General features: G+C 42.4%; 1 protein-coding gene across 1 annotated transcript in view; it reads right to left on the minus strand.

Moving 5' to 3' along the window:
• The window catches only part of LOC128662655 (guanine nucleotide-binding protein G(i) subunit alpha-1), a 487,459-nt gene that overhangs the window by 152,852 nt on the left and 316,753 nt on the right, over positions 1–17,854 (minus strand). The window contains exon 4 of the mRNA XM_053716522.1: positions 1,481–1,638. Coding sequence (XP_053572497.1) covers positions 1,481–1,638 — 158 coding nt within the window. The remainder of the gene's footprint in view (positions 1–1,480; positions 1,639–17,854) is intronic.

Consider the following 17,854-nt stretch of genomic DNA (forward strand, 5'->3'; position numbering starts at 1 on the left):
CCTGCCGATATTATTATATCAAAATACCCAGATAAAATGATTCCTCAAGGCTAAATATGTGTTAATAATGAATCGATTTAGCCCAGAAAAAGTCTACAGTCTTAATAAGCCCTTGTGAAGCCCTTATTTACGATCTTTATAAACATGGCTTACCGGATCCCATAGGGAAAATGACAGCTTCCAGCATTACATCGTCTTGTTAGAATGTGTCATACCTCAAGCAGCAAGAGACTGCTCACTGTTCCCCCAACTGAAGTTAATTGCTCTCAACAGTCCTGTGTGGAACAGCCATGGATTTTAGTGACGGTTGCTAAAATCATTTTCCTCATACAAACAGAAATCTTCATCTCTTTTCTGTTTCTGAGTAAATAGTACATACCAGCACTATTTTAAAATAACAAACTCTTGATTGAATAATAAAAACTACAGTTAAACACTAAAAAACTCTAAGCCATCTCCGTGGAGATGTTGCCTGTACAACGGCAAAGAGAATGACTGGGGTAGGCGGAGCCTAGGAGGGATCATGTGACCAGCTTTGCTGGGCTCTTTGCCATTTCCTGTTGGGGAAGAGAATATCCCACAAGTAAGGATGACGCCGTGGACCGGACACACCTATGTTGGAGAAATATAACGGATGCCAGAGCACTTACTTTGCAGAGCTGAAGACATTTTGAGGTACAATATCTTCCTTTTCTACATAGAGGTGTTCAGGTGATATTTTTTGTCAGCTTTTTACAGTGATTTAGCATATGAGTATTAGGTCTCTTTAAGTGTGCACATATGGTAAACATCTCTGAATAAAACCTTTTAAGTTTAATGTCCCTTTAAATTTGCAATTTGGAAACTGAAGCCTACAGTGGGAATTTATATATGGGATACATGAAGTAAAAAAAAAAAAAAAAGTAGAAATAGAATTTTAGGGGTTGTAGTGTCCTATCCCCTAGGATTTATGAAGTCCTGACTTCTGCATAATACATTTTCGGCAAACAGCTTGACAGGAAACAGTAACATTACATAGTGTTCAAAATAAGACAAATTACAGTAAATAATAACTGTAATAATAAGAAATTGTCAAGAATTCATTGCTAGCTGTGACTCACTCTATTGCAGGACACTAGGTTAGAAAATGTATTTTAAGGTATCTGTTGAAAATATCATACTTAAAGTTTCAATCAAACCATAGCAACGTAATTAGTTAAAAAAAAAAATCTGTGAAGAATCTAAATCTAGCAGCAGAATATAAATCTCAAGCATAGACGTCTTTATAAACAAAAGGAGTCACTGCAGGTATTTTAAAATAGTAAATTTACTCTATAAAAATAGAGGCCTGTACAGATTAAATACTTAGCACACAATAGAAAAGCATATTTTTCTATCTCTACTACTAAAGGGTGTAACAGGCGTCTTAGATAGTCATGTAGTACAAAGGTTTAGCAACAGCATCAGAATTATCATTTGTAAAACAGCACCATGAACTCACTATGCTGCAGAGTCATTCAGCTGGTATTCTCTCGATCTGTTAAAACAGGCCTGTACGCCGCCATCTTTCCATAATCGTTTGATAACTCCGGCAAGTTCTGCTGTCATGAAACCCTCTTCCGCTGCTCCAGCCAACACAAAAAGTTGACGTGCGTCATCCTGCAGATGAAGACAAGTGTTTTAATAAAAATAACTCTAGATGTGTATTTTGGATCATAATGCATATCCTGGTCTAGCAACTCAAATAATGAAAAGCTTCTACCTTAGGCTTAATAGTAACAATCTACTCAAGCTTAGAACTTTTGGGGTTAGAGTCATTAAAGAGACTTGGAAGTCAAGACAGTAAAGTTAGAATTTAACTTCCATGGTTTGATATAGAGCATGCAGTTTTAAATAGCTTTCCAATCTACTTGTATTATCCTTTTAAGTTTGTTCTTTGGTATCCTTTTTTGAAAAGTAAATGAAGGTGGGCTCATAAGACCTCAGAAGTGTGATTTATCTTTGATAAATGGTTTTAAATTGAATGTTCCATTTAAAGGAATAGTAAACAACAAAAATCTTATTGTTTAAAAAACAACATTTATGCTTAACTGATGAATGTATTTATTTCCAGGCATGGAGAGTCCACAAAACATAATTACAAGTGGGATATTCACTCCTGGCCAGCAGAAGGAAGCAAAGAGCACCCCAGCAGAGCTGTTAAAGGACCATAATACCCAAATGTTGAAACACTTGACAGTGATGCAGCATAGCTATAAAAAGCGGACTAGAAAATATCACCTGAACATCTCTATGTAAAAAAGAATGATATTTTACCGCAGCGATTCCTCAGTAGCCACATCCCATTGTAAAGGACTTCTGAGCAGCAAATCAGTATGTCTGTCTCGGGACAGGCAAAGGAGTGAGCTTCGTGAACACTCATCTTATTTCCCTGTTAAGTTTAAGGAATTTTACCATGAAATCTCATGAAAGTCAAATCTCATGAGATCACAGTAAAAGAGTTCATGACCTCAGCACTGATGATGCTGATTGGCTGCTGTTCATTTCTTCATTTTTTTTTATTTATTTTTTTTTACCTGCAGCTGGGCAGCAACTGAATTATAACTTTTTACACAACACTTACTCTGCTGAGCTGAGGAAATTGTGAGGTAAAATATCCTCCTTTTTTACATAGAGATGCTCAGGTTATATTTTCCTGTCAGCTTTTTACAGTTATACTGCATCAGTTTCAGATTTAGCATGAGTATTATATCCCTTTAAGTATCACTTCCCTTACCCATAACCCCCAGTTATTCGGCCGAAGGGAAACGGAAAAAGAAGATAACACAAGGGTATAGAGGTGCCGGATGACTAGACAAAAAAAAAACGTCCATCTTAATTTGAATTAAGGGCGGGTCATGGATTCTCAATGCCCAGAAATAAATAAAATTTATCAGGTAAGCATAAATTGTTTATTTTCCTATGGCATTGAGAGTCCACAAAACATTCTAATTACAAGTGGGAAACAATACCCAAGCTAGAGGACACAGAATGAATAGGGAGGGAGAACAACACAGGCGGACCTAAACTGAAGGCACCACCGCTTGAAGAACCTGTCTCCCAAAAGAAGCCTCAGCTGAGGGAAAAGTATCAAATTTGTAGAATTTCGAATAAGTATGAATAGAGGACCAAGTGGCCGCCTTACAGATTTGCTCCACAGAAGCTTCATTTTTGAAAGCTCATGAAAATGAAACAGCTCTAGTGGAATGAGCCGTAATTCTCTCAGGAGGCAGCTGTCCAGCTGTCTCACAAGCTAAATGGATAACACTTTTAAACCAGAGAGAAAGAGTGGTAGAAGTGGCCTTCTGACCCCTACGCTTACCAGAGAAAACAAACAGGGCAGAAGTCTGTCAAAAATCTTTAATTGCTTAAAGGTAAAAATTTAAGAGCATGCACAAGATCCAAGTTATGCAAAAGACGTTCCTTCTGGGAAGTCGTCTTAGGACAAAAAGGAGGAACAACAATTTCCTGATTAATATTGCGATCCAACACTACCTTAGGGAGAAACCCCAGCTTAGTACGAAGAACCGCCTTATCAGCATGAAAAATAAGGTAAGGGGAATCACACTGCAGAGCCGAAAGTTCGGAAACTCTGCGAGCAGAAGAAATAGCAAGGAGAAACAAAACCTTCCAAGATAGTAATGTAATATTAACAGAATGCATCGGCTCAAACCGAGCCTGCTGCAAAACTCTAAGAAAAAGGTTAAGACTCCAAGGAGGAGCAACAGATTTAAACACAGGCCTGATTTTGACCAAGGCCTGAACAAAAGGTTGAACATCTGGCAGAACTGCCAGACATTTATGCAGAAGAGCAGAAATCTGACCCTTCAAAGTACTGACTGACAAACCCATCTCCAGGCAATTCTGAAGAAAAAATTTGAGGAATCACACCAATGAAGGTATTTACACCATACCCTATGGTAAATTCTGCAAGTTACCGGTTTACAAGCCTAAAGCATAGTATCTAGGTCTTTCTCAGAGAAGCCAAGTCTAGCCAAACTTGGACGTTCAATCTCCAATTAGTCAGCTTCAGAGAAACCAGATTTGGATGAAGAAAGGGACCCTGAAGTAGAAGGTCCTTCCTGAAAGGTAACCTCAACGGCGGAAGAGATGACATAGTCACCAAAACTGCAAACCAGATCCTGCCAGGCCATGCAGGAGCTACTAGAATCACAGAAGCTCTCTCCTGTTTGATGCAAGCAATTACTCATGGAAGCAACCCAAACGGAGGGAACAGGTATGCTAGATTGAAGCTCCAAGGAACCACTAGAGCTTCTACCTTCTACTCTTGACCTTGAACCGTACTTTGTAGGCTTGGCGTTTTGACAAGGCGCCATCAGATCCAACTCCGGGAACCCCCCACATGAGAGTTATCATTGTGAAAACCTCTGGGTGGAGAGCCCACTCTTCTGGATGAAAAGTCCGCCTGCTTAAAAAAATCCGCCTCCCAGTTGTCCACCTCTGGTATGTGGATGGCAGAGAGATGGCAATTGTGAAACCCTACCCACTGGAGAATGCAAGACATCTCCTTCATTGCCAAGGAACTCAAGAGATTCTCCCTGGTGATTGATGTAGGCCACCGAGATGATATTGTCCAACTGAAATCTGATAAATCGGAACAAAGCTAGTTGAGGCTAAGCTATTAAAACATAGAAAATTGCTCTCAACTCCAAGATGTTTATTAGATTGTAAGTTCCCACGGGAATAGGGCTCTCAATTCCTCCTGTATGTGTTTGTAAATTGTGTCCTGTCTCTTACAAGTTTTATATAATTGTTTTATTTAAATAAATTGTATCCATGGACAGCGCTGCAGAATATGTTGGTGCTTCATAAATAAAGAATAATAATAATAATAATAATAATAATAATGGGAAGAGACGACTTCTCTGGAGTCCAAAGACCCTGTGTCTTTAAGAAACACAAAAACTGCTCCCCAGCCTAACAGACCTGCGTCCGTGGTCACAATCACCCAGGAAGTCCTCAGGAAGCATGTGCCCTGAGACAGATGGTCCTGTGAAACCCACCATGAGAGTGAGACTCTTGTTGGGGAATCCAAATGTATCTTCTGCGAGAGATTTGAGTGGTCCCCGTTCCATTGACTGAGCATGCATAGCTGCAGAGGTCTCAGATGGAACCAAGCAAAAGGAATGATGTCCATGGAGGCAATCATCAGACCATTCACCTCCATGCATTGAGCCACAGATGGACGAATAGCAGACTGGATAGACAGGCAAGAAATATGACGTTTGGATTTTCTGATGTCCGTCAGAAAAATCTTCATGGACAGGGAATCTATGATTGTTCCCAAGAAACAAACCCTTGTATCTAGAACAAGGGAACTCTTTCCCAGATTCACTATCCCCCTGCGGGAACGTAGAATAGACATCTCGGTATGAGATCTCGCTAGATGAAAAACATAATTTATGCTTACCTGATAAATTTATTTCTCTTGTAGTGTATCCAGTCCACGGATCATCCATTACTTATGGGATATTCTCCTTCCCAACAGGAAGTTGCAAGAGTTCACCCACAGCAGAGCTGCTATATAGCTCCTCCCCTAACTGCCATATCCAGTAATTCGACCGAAAACATGCAGAGAAAGGAAAAACCATAGGGTGCAGCGGTGACTGTAGTTTAAATGAAAAAATTACCTGCCTTAAAATGACAGGGCGGGCCGTGGACTGGATACACTACAAGAGAAATAAATTTATCAGGTAAGCATAAATTATGTTTTCTCTTGTTAAGTGTATCCAGTCCACGGATCATCCATTACTTATGGGATACCAATACCAAAGCTAAAGTACACAGATGAAGGGAGGGACAAGGCAGGTACTTAAACGGAAGGTACCACTGCCTGAAAAAAAAAATCCTTTCTCCCAAAAATAGCCTCAGAAGAAGCAAAGTATGAAGCGCAGACCAAGACGCCGTCTTGTAAATCTGTTCAACAGAAGCCTCATTTTAAAAAGGCCCAAGTGAAAGCCACAGCTCTAGTAGAATGAGCTGTAATCCCTTCAGGAGGCTGCTGTCCAGTAGTCTCATAAGCTAAATGAATTATGCTTTTAACCAAAAAGAGAGGTTGCTGAAATCTTTTGACCTCTCCTCTGTCCAGAGTAGACAACAAACAAAGTAAATGTTTGATGAAAATCTGAAGTAGCTTGTAAGTAAAATTTTAAAGCACGAACCACGTCCAAATTGTGTAATAGACGTTCCATCTTTGAAGGATTAGGATACAAGAATGGAACAACAGTCTCTTGAGTGATATTCTTGTTGGGTACCACTTTAGGTAAAAAACCCAGTTTTGATACGCAGGACTACCTTATCCGTACGGAGGACCAGATAAGGAGAATCACATTGTAAAGCAGATAACACGGAGACTCTACAAGCCGAGGAAATATCTACCAAAAAGGAACTTTCCAAGATAAAAAGTTTGATATCTATAGAATGAAGAAGGTTCAAACGGAACTCCTTGAAGAACCTTAATAATCAGGTTTAAGCTCCATGGCGGAGCAACAGGTTTAGACACAGGCTTGGTTCTAACCAAAGCCTGACAAAATGCCTGAACGTCTGGAGTATCTGCCAGACGCTTGTGCAAAAGAATAGACAGAGTAGGAATCTGTCCTTTTAAGGAACTAGCTGACAACCCTTTTCTCAAAATCATCTTGGAGAAAAACAGAATTTATGTTTACCTGATAAATTACTTTCTCCAACGGTGTGTCCGGTCCACGGCGTCATCCTTACTTGTGGGATATTCTCTTCCCCAACAGGAAATGGCAAAGAGCCCAGCAAAGCTGGTCACATGATCCCTCCTAGGCTCCGCCTACCCCAGTCATTCGACCGACGTTAAGGAGGAATATTTGCATAGGAGAAACCATATGGTACCGTGGTGACTGTAGTTAAAGAAAATAAATTATCAGACCTGATTAAAAAAACCAGGGCGGGCCGTGGACCGGACACACCGTTGGAGAAAGTAATTTATCAGGTAAACATAAATTCTGTTTTCTCCAACATAGGTGTGTCCGGTCCACGGCGTCATCCTTACTTGTGGGAACCAATACCAAAGCTTTAGGACACGGATGAAGGGAGGGAGCAAATCAGGTCACCTAAATGGAAGGCACCACGGCTTGCAAAACCTTTCTCCCAAAAATAGCCTCAGAAGAAGCAAAAGTATCAAACTTGTAAAATTTGGTAAAAGTGTGCAGTGAAGACCAAGTCGCTGCCCTACATATCTGATCAACAGAAGCCTCGTTCTTGAAGGCCCAAGTGGAAGCCACAGCCCTAGTGGAATGAGCTGTGATTCTTTCGGGAGGCTGCCGTCCGGCAGTCTCGTAAGCCAATCTGATGAAGCTTTTAATCCAAAAAGAGAGAGAGGTAGAAGTTGCTTTTTGACCTCTCCTTTTACCGGAATAAACAACAAACAAGGAAGATGTTTGTCTAAAATCCTTTGTAGCATCCAAATAGAATTTTAGAGCGCGAACAACATCCAAATTGTGCAACAAACGTTCCTTCTTTGAAACTGGTTTCGGACACAGAGAAGGTACGATAATCTCCTGGTTAATGTTTTTGTTAGAAACAACTTTTGGAAGAAAACCAGGTTTAGTACGTAAAACCACCTTATCTGCATGGAACACCAGATAAGGAGGAGAACACTGCAGAGCAGATAATTCTGAAACTCTTCTGGCAGAAGAAATTGCAACTAAAAACAAAACTTTCCAAGATAATAACTTAATATCAACGGAATGCAAGGGTTCAAACGGAACCCCCTGAAGAACTGAAAGAACTAAATTGAGACTCCAAGGAGGAGTCAAAGGTTTGTAAACAGGCTTAATTCTAACCAGAGCCTGAACAAAGGCTTGAACATCTGGCACAGCAGCCAGTTTTTTGTGAAGTAACACCGACAAGGCAGAAATCTGTCCCTTCAGGGAACTTGCAGATAATCCCTTTTCCAATCCTTCTTGAAGGAAGGATAGAATCCTAGGAATCTTAACCTTGTCCCAAGGGAATCCTTTAGATTCACACCAACAGATATATTTTTTCCAAATTTTGTGGTAAATCTTTCTAGTTACAGGCTTTCTGGCCTGAACAAGAGTATCGATAACAGAATCTGAGAACCCTCGCTTCGATAAAATCAAGCGTTCAATCTCCAAGCAGTCAGCTGGAGTGAAACCAGATTCGGATGTTCGAACGGACCCTGAACAAGAAGGTCTCGTCTCAAAGGTAGCTTCCAAGGTGGAGCCGATGACATATTCACCAGATCTGCATACCAAGTCCTGCGTGGCCACGCAGGAGCTATCAAGATCACCGACGCCCTCTCCTGATTGATCCTGGCTACCAGCCTGGGGATGAGAGGAAACGGCGGGAACACATAAGCTAGTTTGAAGGTCCAAGGTGCTACTAATGCATCCACTAGAGCCGCCTTGGGATCCCTGGATCTGGACCCGTAGCAAGGAACTTTGAAGTTCTGACGAGAGGCCATCAGATCCATGTCTGGAATGCCCCACAGCTGAGTGACTTGGGCAAAGATTTCCGGATGGAGTTCCCACTCCCCCGGATGCAATGTCTGACGACTCAGAAAATCCGCTTCCCAATTTTCCACTCCTGGGATGTGGATAGCAGACAGGTGGCAGGAGTGAGACTCCGCCCATAGAATGATTTTGGTCACTTCTTCCATCGCTAGGGAACTCCTTGTTCCCCCCTGATGGTTGATGTACGCAACAGTTGTCATGTTGTCTGATTGAAACCGTATGAACTTGGCCCTCGCTAGCTGAGGCCAAGCCTTGAGAGCATTGAATATCGCTCTCAGTTCCAGAATATTTATCGGTAGAAGAGATTCTTCCCGAGACCAAAGACCCTGAGCTTTCAGGGATCCCCAGACCGCGCCCCAGCCCATCAGACTGGCGTCGGTCGTGACAATGACCCACTCTGGTCTGCGGAATGTCATCCCTTGTGACAGGTTGTCCAGGGACAGCCACCAACGGAGTGAGTCTCTGGTCCTCTGATTTACTTGTATCTTCGGAGACAAGTCTGTATAGTCCCCATTCCACTGACTGAGCATGCACAGTTGTAATGGTCTTAGATGAATGCGCGCAAAAGGAACTATGTCCATTGCCGCTACCATCAACCCGATCACTTCCATGCACTGAGCTATGGAAGGAAGAGGAACGGAATGAAGTATCCGACAAGAGTCTACAAGTTTTGTTTTTCTGGCCTCTGTCAGAAAAATCCTCATTTCTAAGGAGTCTATTATTGTTCCCAAGAAGGGAACCCTTGTTGACGGGGATAGAGAACTCTTTTCCACGTTCACTTTCCATCCGTGAGATCTGAGAAAGGCCAGGACAATGTCCGTGTGAGCCTTTGCTTGAGGAAGGGACGACGCTTGAATCAGAATGTCGTCCAAGTAAGGTACTACAGCAATGCCCCTTGGTCTTAGCACAGCTAGAAGGGACCCTAGTACTTTTGTGAAAATCCTTGGAGCAGTGGCTAATCCGAAAGGAAGCACCACGAACTGGTAATGTTTGTCCAGGAATGCAAACCTTAGGAACCGATGATGTTCCTTGTGGATAGGAATATGTAGATACGCATCCTTTAAATCCACCGTGGTCATGAATTGACCTTCCTGGATGGAAGGAAGAATAGTTCGAATGGTTTCCATCTTGAACGATGGAACCTTGAGAAACTTGTTTAAGATCTTGAGATCTAAGATTGGTCTGAACGTTCCCTCTTTTTTGGGAACTATGAACAGATTGGAGTAGAACCCCATCCCTTGTTCTCTTAATGGAACAGGATGAATCACTCCCATTTTTAACAGGTCTTCTACACAATGTAAGAATGCCTGTCTTTTTATGTGGTCTGAAGACAACTGAGACCTGTGGAACCTCCCCCTTGGGGGAGGTCCCTTGAATTCCAGAAGATAACCTTGGGAGACTATTTCTAGCGCCCAAGGATCCAGAACATCTCTTGCCCAAGCCTGAGCGAAGAGAGAGAGTCTGCCCCCCACCAGATCCGGTCCCGGATCGGGGGCCAACATTTCATGCTGTCTTGGTAGCAGTGGCAGGTTTCTTGGCCTGCTTTCCCTTGTTCCAGCCTTGCATTGGTCTCCAAGCTGGCTTGGCTTGAGAAGTATTACCCTCTTGCTTAGAGGACGTAGCACCTTGGGCTGGTCCGTTTCTACGAAAGGGACGAAAATTAGGTTTATTTTTTGCCTTGAAAGGTCGATCCTGAGGAAGGGCGTGGCCCTTACCCCCAGTGATATCAGAGATAATCTCTTTCAAGTCAGGGCCAAACAGCGTTTTCCCCTTGAAAGGAATGTTAAGTAGCTTGTTCTTGGAAGACGCATCAGCCGACCAAGATTTCAACCAAAGCGCTCTGCGCGCCACAATAGCAAACCCAGAATTCTTAGCCGCTAACCTAGCCAATTGCAAAGTGGCGTCTAGGGTGAAAGAATTAGCCAATTTGAGAGCATTGATTCTGTCCATAATCTCCTCAAAAGGAGGAGAGTCACTATCGACCGCCTTTATCAGATCATCGAACCAGAAACATGCGGCTGTAGCGACAGGGACAATGCATGAAATTGGTTGTAGAAGGTAACCTTGCTGAACAAACATCTTTTTAAGCAAACCTTCTAATTTTTTATCCATAGGATCTTTGAAAGCACAACTATCCTCTATGGGTATAGTGGTGCGTTTGTTTAAAGTGGAAACCGCTCCCTCGACCTTGGGGACTGTCTGCCATAAGTCCTTTCTGGGGTCGACCATAGGAAACAATTTTTTAAATATGGGGGGAGGGACGAAAGGAATACCGGGCCTTTCCCATTCCTTGTTAACAATGTCCGCCACCCGCTTGGGTATCGGAAAAGCTTCTGGGAGCCCCGGCACCTCTAGGAACTTGTCCATTTTACATAGTTTCTCTGGGATGACCAACTTGTCACAATCATCCAAAGTGGATAATACCTCCTTAAGCAGAATGCGGAGATGTTCCAACTTAAATTTAAATGCAATCACATCAGGTTCAGCCTGTTGAGAAATGTTCCCTGAATCAGTAATTTCTCCCTCAGACAAAACCTCCCTGGCCCCATCAGACTGGGTTAGGGGCCCTTCGGAAATATTATTATCAGCGTCGTCATGCTCTTCAGTATCTAAAACAGAGCAGCCGCGCTTACGCTGATAAGTGTTCATTTTGGCTAAAATGTTTTTGACAGAATTATCCATTACAGCCGTTAATTGTTGCATAGTAAGGAGTATTGGCGCGCTAGATGTACTAGGGGCCTCCTGAGTGGGCAAGACTCGTGTAGACGAAGGAGGGAATGATGCAGTACCATGCTTACTCCCCTCACTTGAGGAATCATCTTGGGCATCATTGTCATTATCACATAAATCACATTTATTTAAATGAATAGGAATTCTGGCTTCCCCACATTCAGAACACAGTCTATCTGGTAGTTCAGACATGTTAAACAGGCATAAACTTGATAACAAAGTACAAAAAACGTTTTAAAATAAAACCGTTACTGTCACTTTAAATTTTAAACTGAACACACTTTATTACTGCAATTGCGAAAAAACATGAAGGAATTGTTCAAAATTCACCAAATTTTCACCACAGTGTCTTAAAGCCTTAAAAGTATTGCACACCAAATTTGGAAGCTTTAACCCTTAAAATAACGGAACCGGAGCCGTTTTTAACTTTAACCCCTTTACAGTCCCTGGTATCTGCTTTGCTGAGACCCAACCAAGCCCAAAGGGGAATACGATACCAAATGACGCCTTCAGAAAGTCTTTTCTAAGTATCAGAGCTCCTCTCACATGCGACTGCATGCCATGCCTCTCAAAAACAAGTGCGCAACACCGGCGCGAAAATGAGGCTCTGCTTATGCTTTGGGAAAGCCCCTAAAGAATAAGGTGTCTAATACAGTGCCTGCCGATATTATTATATCAAAATACCCAGATAAAATGATTCCTCAAGGCTAAATATGTGTTAATAATGAATCGATTTAGCCCAGAAAAAGTCTACAGTCTTAATAAGCCCTTGTGAAGCCCTTATTTACTTGCTGAATAAACATGGCTTACCGGATCCCATAGGGAAAATGACAGCTTCCAGCATTACATCGTCTTGTTAGAATGTGTCATACCTCAAGCAGCAAGAGACTGCACACTGTTCCCCCAACTGAAGTTAATTGCTCTCAACAGTCCTGTGTGGAACAGCCATGGATTTTAGAGACGGTTGCTAAAATCATTTTCCTCATACAAACAGAAATCTTCATCTCTTTTCTGTTTCTGAGTAAATAGTACATACCAGCACTATTTCAAAATAACAAACTCTTGATTGAATAATAAAAACTACAGTTAAACACTAAAAAACTCTAAGCCATCTCCGTGGAGATGTTGCCTGTACAACGGCAAAGAGAATGACTGGGGTAGGCGGAGCCTAGGAGGGATCATGTGACCAGCTTTGCTGGGCTCTTTGCCATTTCCTGTTGGGGAAGAGAATATCCCACAAGTAAGGATGACGCCGTGGACCGGACACACCTATGTTGGAGAAAGATAGTATCCTGGGAATCCTGACTTTACTCCATGAGTAACCCTTGGATTCATATCAATAAGATATTTATGCTATATCTATGTTAAATTTTCCTAGTGACAGGCTTTCATGCCTGTATTAAGGAATCAATGACTGACTCGGAGAAGCCATGCTTTGATAACATCAAGCGTTCAGTCTCCAGGCAGTCCATCTCAGAGAAGTTTAATTTAGATGGTTGAAAGGACCCTGAGGTAGAGGGTCCTGTCTCAGAAGCAGAGACCATGATGGAAAGAATGACATGTCCACCAGATCTGCATACCAGGTCCTGCATGGCCACGCAGGCGCTGTTAAAAACACCAAAGCACTCTCCTGCTTGATCTTGTGCAAAGACCTCAGGAGGGAATTCCCACTTCCCCGGGAGAAAAGTCTGACGACTTAGAAAATCCACTACCCAGTTCTCAACACCTGGGATATGGAGAGTTGATAGACAAGAGAGAGTCTCTGTCCAGTGAATTATTTTAAGACTTCTAACATCGCTAGGGAACTTCTGTTCCCCCTTGATGGTTGATGTAAGCCACAGTTGTGATATTGTCCGACTGAATCTGATGTACCTCAGAGTTGCTAACTGAGGCCAAGCCTGAAGAGCATGGAATATCGCTCCCAGTTCCAGAATATTTATTAGAAGGAGGGTCTCCTCCTGAGTCCACTATCCCCGAGTCTTCAGGGAGTCCCAGACTGTATCCCAACCTAAAAGGTTGGCATCTGTTGTAACAACTGTCCCATCTGACCTGCGGAAGGTCATACCCTTGGACAGATGGACCCAAGATAGCCACCAGAGAAGAGAATCTCTGGCCTCTTGGTCCAGATTTAAGAAGGGAACAAATCTGTGTAATCCCCGTTCCATTGACTGAGCATGCATAGTTGCAGCGGTCTGAAATGTAGGCGTGCAAACGGTACTATGTCCCTTGCCGCTACCATTAGGCCGATTACATTCATGTACCGAGCCACCGAAGGGCGCGGATGGAATGAAGAACACGGCAGTAAGTTAGAAACTTTGACAACCTGGACTCCTTCAGGTAAATTTTGATTTCTGCAGAATCTATCAGAGTCCCTAGGAAGGAAACCCTTGAGATTGGGGATAGAGAACTCTTTCCTTGTTCACTTTCCACCCCTGCGATCTCAGAAATGCCAGTACTATATCCGTATGAGACTTGGCAATTTGGATGTTCGACGCCTAAATAAGGGGCCACTTCTATGCCCCGCGGCCTAAGGACCGCCAAAGCGACCCCAGAACCTCCATAAAGATTCTTGGGGCTGTAGTTAACCCAAAGGAAAGAGCAACAAACTGGTAATGCCTGTCTAGAAAGGCAAACCTGAAAAACGATGGTGATCCTTATGCATCGTTATGTGAGGATAAGTATCCTTCAAATCCATTGTAGTCCTCTATTGACTCTCCTGGATCATAGTTAAGATGGTACGAATGGTTTCCATCTTAAATGATGGAATTCTAAGGAATTTGTTTAAGATCTTTAAATCCAAAATAGGTCTGAAGGTTCCCTCTCCTTGGGAACCACAAACAGATTTGAGAAAAACTCTGTCCCTGTTCCTGTCTTTGAACTGGATGGGTCTCGTACACAATGTAAGAATGCCTCTTTCTTTATCTGGTGTGCAGTTAATTGTGAAAGGTAAAATCTCCCCTTTTTCGGAGGGGAAGCTTTGAAATCCAGAAGATATCTCTGGGATATAATTTCCAATTCCCAGGGATCCTGGGCATCTCTTGCCCATGCCTGGGCGAAAAATGAAAGTCTGCCCCCTACAGGATCCGTTACCGGATAGGGGACCGTTCCTTCATGCTGTCTAAGAGGCAGCAGCAGGCTCCTTGGCCTGCTTATCTTTGTTCCAGGTCCGGTTGTCTCCAGACCGTCATGGACTGACCAAAAGTACCCTCTTGATTTGCCTTAGAGGAAGTTGATGCCACACCTGCCTTGAAGTTTTGAAAGGCACGAAAATTAGACTTTTTTGGCCCTTGATTTGGACCTGTCCTGAGGAAGGGCATGACCTTTTCCTCCAGTGATATTAGCAATGATCTCCTTCAAACCAGGCCCTAATAGGGTCTGCCCCTTGAAGGGAAGTTAAGTAGCTTATTTATTAAAGTCACGACAGCTGACCATGATATAAGCCATAGCGCTCTGCGTGCCAGTATAGTAAAAACAGAATTCTTAGCCGTTAGTTTAGTCAAATGAACAAAGGCATCAGAAACAAAGGAATTGGCTAGCTTAAGTGCTCTAAGCTTGACAAGTATATTCATCCAATGGAGTCGCTACCTGTAAAGCCTCATCCAGAGACTCCAACCAGAACGCCGCAGCAGCAGTGACAGGAGCAATGCATGCAAGGGCTGCAGGATAAAACCTTGTTGAATAAACATTTTCCTAAGGTAACCCTCTAATTTTTTATCCATTGGATCTAAAAAAGCACAACTGTCCTTGACAGGGATAGTGGTACGCTTAGCTAGAGTAGAAACTCTTCTCTCCACCTTAGGGACTGTCTGCCATAAGTCCCATGTGGCGGCATCTGTTAGAAACATTTTTCTAAAAATAGGAGGGGAAGAGAACGGCACACCTGGTCTATCCCATTCCTTATTAATAATTTCTGTAAACCTCTTTAGGTATTGGAAAAAACATCAGTACACACCGGCACTGCATAGTATTTATTCAGTCTACACAATTTCTCTGGCACTGTGATTGTAAAACCTCCCTGAGCAACAAGTGGAGGATCTCAAGCATAAATTTTAAATGTAGAAATATCGGAATCAGGTTAAATCATCTTCCCTGAGTCAAAAATATCACCCACAGACTGAAGCTCCCCTCAGCTTCTGCATATTGTGAGGCAGTATCAGACATGGTTCTTGACGCATCTGTATGCTCTGTATCTACCCCCAAAACTATCTTGCTTTCCTTTAATTTCAGGTAGTCTGACTAATACCGCTGCCAGAGTATTATTCATAACTTTCGCCATGTCTTGTACAATAAACGCTATGAGCGCCCTTGATGTACTTGGCGCCATTTGAGCGTGAGTCCCTGAAGCGGGAGTCAAAGGGTCTGACACGTGGGGAGAGTTAGTCGGCATAACTTCCCCCTTGACAGAATCCTCTGGTAAAATAAACGCTATGTGCGCCCTTGATGTACTTGGCGCCATTTGAGCGTGAGTCCCTGAAGCGGGAGTCAAAGGGTCTGACACGTGGGGAGAGTTAGTCGGCATAACTTCCCCCTCGACAGAATCCTCTGGTGATAATGTTTTTAAAGACAAAAAATGATCTTTATTGCTTAACATGAAATCAGTACATCTGGTACACATTCTAAGATGGGGTTCCACCATGGCTTTTAAACATAATGAACAAGGAGCTTCCTCTATGTCAGACATGTTAGTACAGACTAGAAATGAGACTAGTAAGCTTGGAAAACACTTTAAATCAAGTTAACAAGCAAATATAAAAAACGTTACTGTGCCTTTAAGAGAAACAAATTGTCAAAATTTGAAAAACAGTGAAAAAAAGGCAGTAAATCGAACGAAATTTTTACAGTATATGTAATAAGTTAACAGAGCATTGCACCCACTTGCAAATGGATGATTAACCCCTTAATGCAAAAAACGGATCAAAAAAATGACAGACATTTTTTAACAGACACAACAAAACTGCCACAGCTGTGCTGTGGATTACCTTCCCTATAAACGATTTTGGAAGCCTTTTTAGCCCTTTAGAGATGTCCTGTAGTATTCATGGGACTGCTGAGGGAGGCTGGATGATTCATTTTGTAATTTTAACTGCGCAAAAAAGCGCTAAAATAGGCCCCTCCCACTCTTATTACAACAGTGGAAAGCCTGAGGAAACTGTTTCTAAGCAAAATTTAAGCCAGCCATGTGGAAAAAACTAGGCCCCAATAAGTTTTATCACCAAACATATATAAAAAACGATTAAACATGCCAGCAAACGTTTTAAATTACACTTTTATAAGAGTATATATCTCTATTAATAAGCCTGATACCAGTCGCTATCACTGCATTTAAGGCTTTACTTACATTACTCCGGTATCAGCAGTATTTTCTAGCAAATTCCATACCTAGAAAAATATTAACTGCACATACCTTATTGCAGGAAAACCTGCACGCCATTCCCTCTCTGAAGTTACCTCACTCCTCAGAATATGTGAGAGCAGCAATGGATCTTAGTTACTTCTGCTAAGATCATAGAAAACGCAGGCAGATTCTTCTTCTAAATACTGCCTGAGATAAACAGTACACTCCGGTACCATTTAAAAATAACAAACTTTTGATTGAAGAAATAAACTAAGTATAAAACACCACACTCCTCTTACGACCTCCATCTATGTTGAGAGTTGCAAGAGATTGACTGGATATGGCAGTTAGGGGAGGAGCTATATAGCAGCTCTGCTGTGGGTGAACTCTTGCAACTTCCTGTTGGGAAGGAGAATATCCCATAAGTAATGGATGATCCGTGGACTGGATACACTTAACAAGAGAAAGATGGCGCTTGAACTAGAATGTCTTCTAGATAAGGCACCACAGCAATACCCTTAGACCTCACCACTGCCAGAAGAGCCCCCAGAACTTTTGCAAAAATTCTGAGAGCTGTAGCAAGGCCAAAAGGACGGGCAACAAACTGGAAATGTTTGTCCTGGAAGGCAAACCTTAGATACTGGTAATGATCCCTGTGAATAGGAACATGAAGATACACATCCTTCAAATCTATGGTCGTCATAAAATGACCCTTCTGGACCAAAGGAAGAATAGAACAGATGGTCTCCATCTTGAAGGACAGAACCCTGAGGAATTGAGACACTATAGGTCCAGAATGGGAAGAGAAGTGCCCTCCTTCTTGGGAACTACAAATAGATTTGAATAAAACCCTAGACCCTGTCCCTCTAGAGGAACTGGAACAATCACTCCAAGGGATGATAGGTCCTTTATGCAGTTTAAGAAGGCCTCTCTCGCTATCTGGTTTGCAGATAACCTTTACATGTGGAACCTGCCACTGGGAGGACAAGATTTGAATCCTATTCTGTAACCGAGGGATATAAAATTATTTATTTTGTCCCCTTTTCCTGTAATTCTATTCTGAAATTGTAAGCATTTTAGTTCCTGTTAGAAATGCAAAGTGTAGAACACATATTCCCCACAGCCATTGGCTGCTCACTCCATAATTGGCCACAGCAGAGAAAGTAACCTAAGTTAGTTCCTCTTATCTACTTCGGTCCCCCATCTTCAAGTTCTTTACTCACTTACATTTCACCAGTGTTGCACAACA

This window comes from Bombina bombina, chromosome 6 (assembly GCF_027579735.1).
Source record: "Bombina bombina isolate aBomBom1 chromosome 6, aBomBom1.pri, whole genome shotgun sequence".
NCBI classification, from domain to species: Eukaryota; Metazoa; Chordata; class Amphibia; order Anura; family Bombinatoridae; genus Bombina; species Bombina bombina.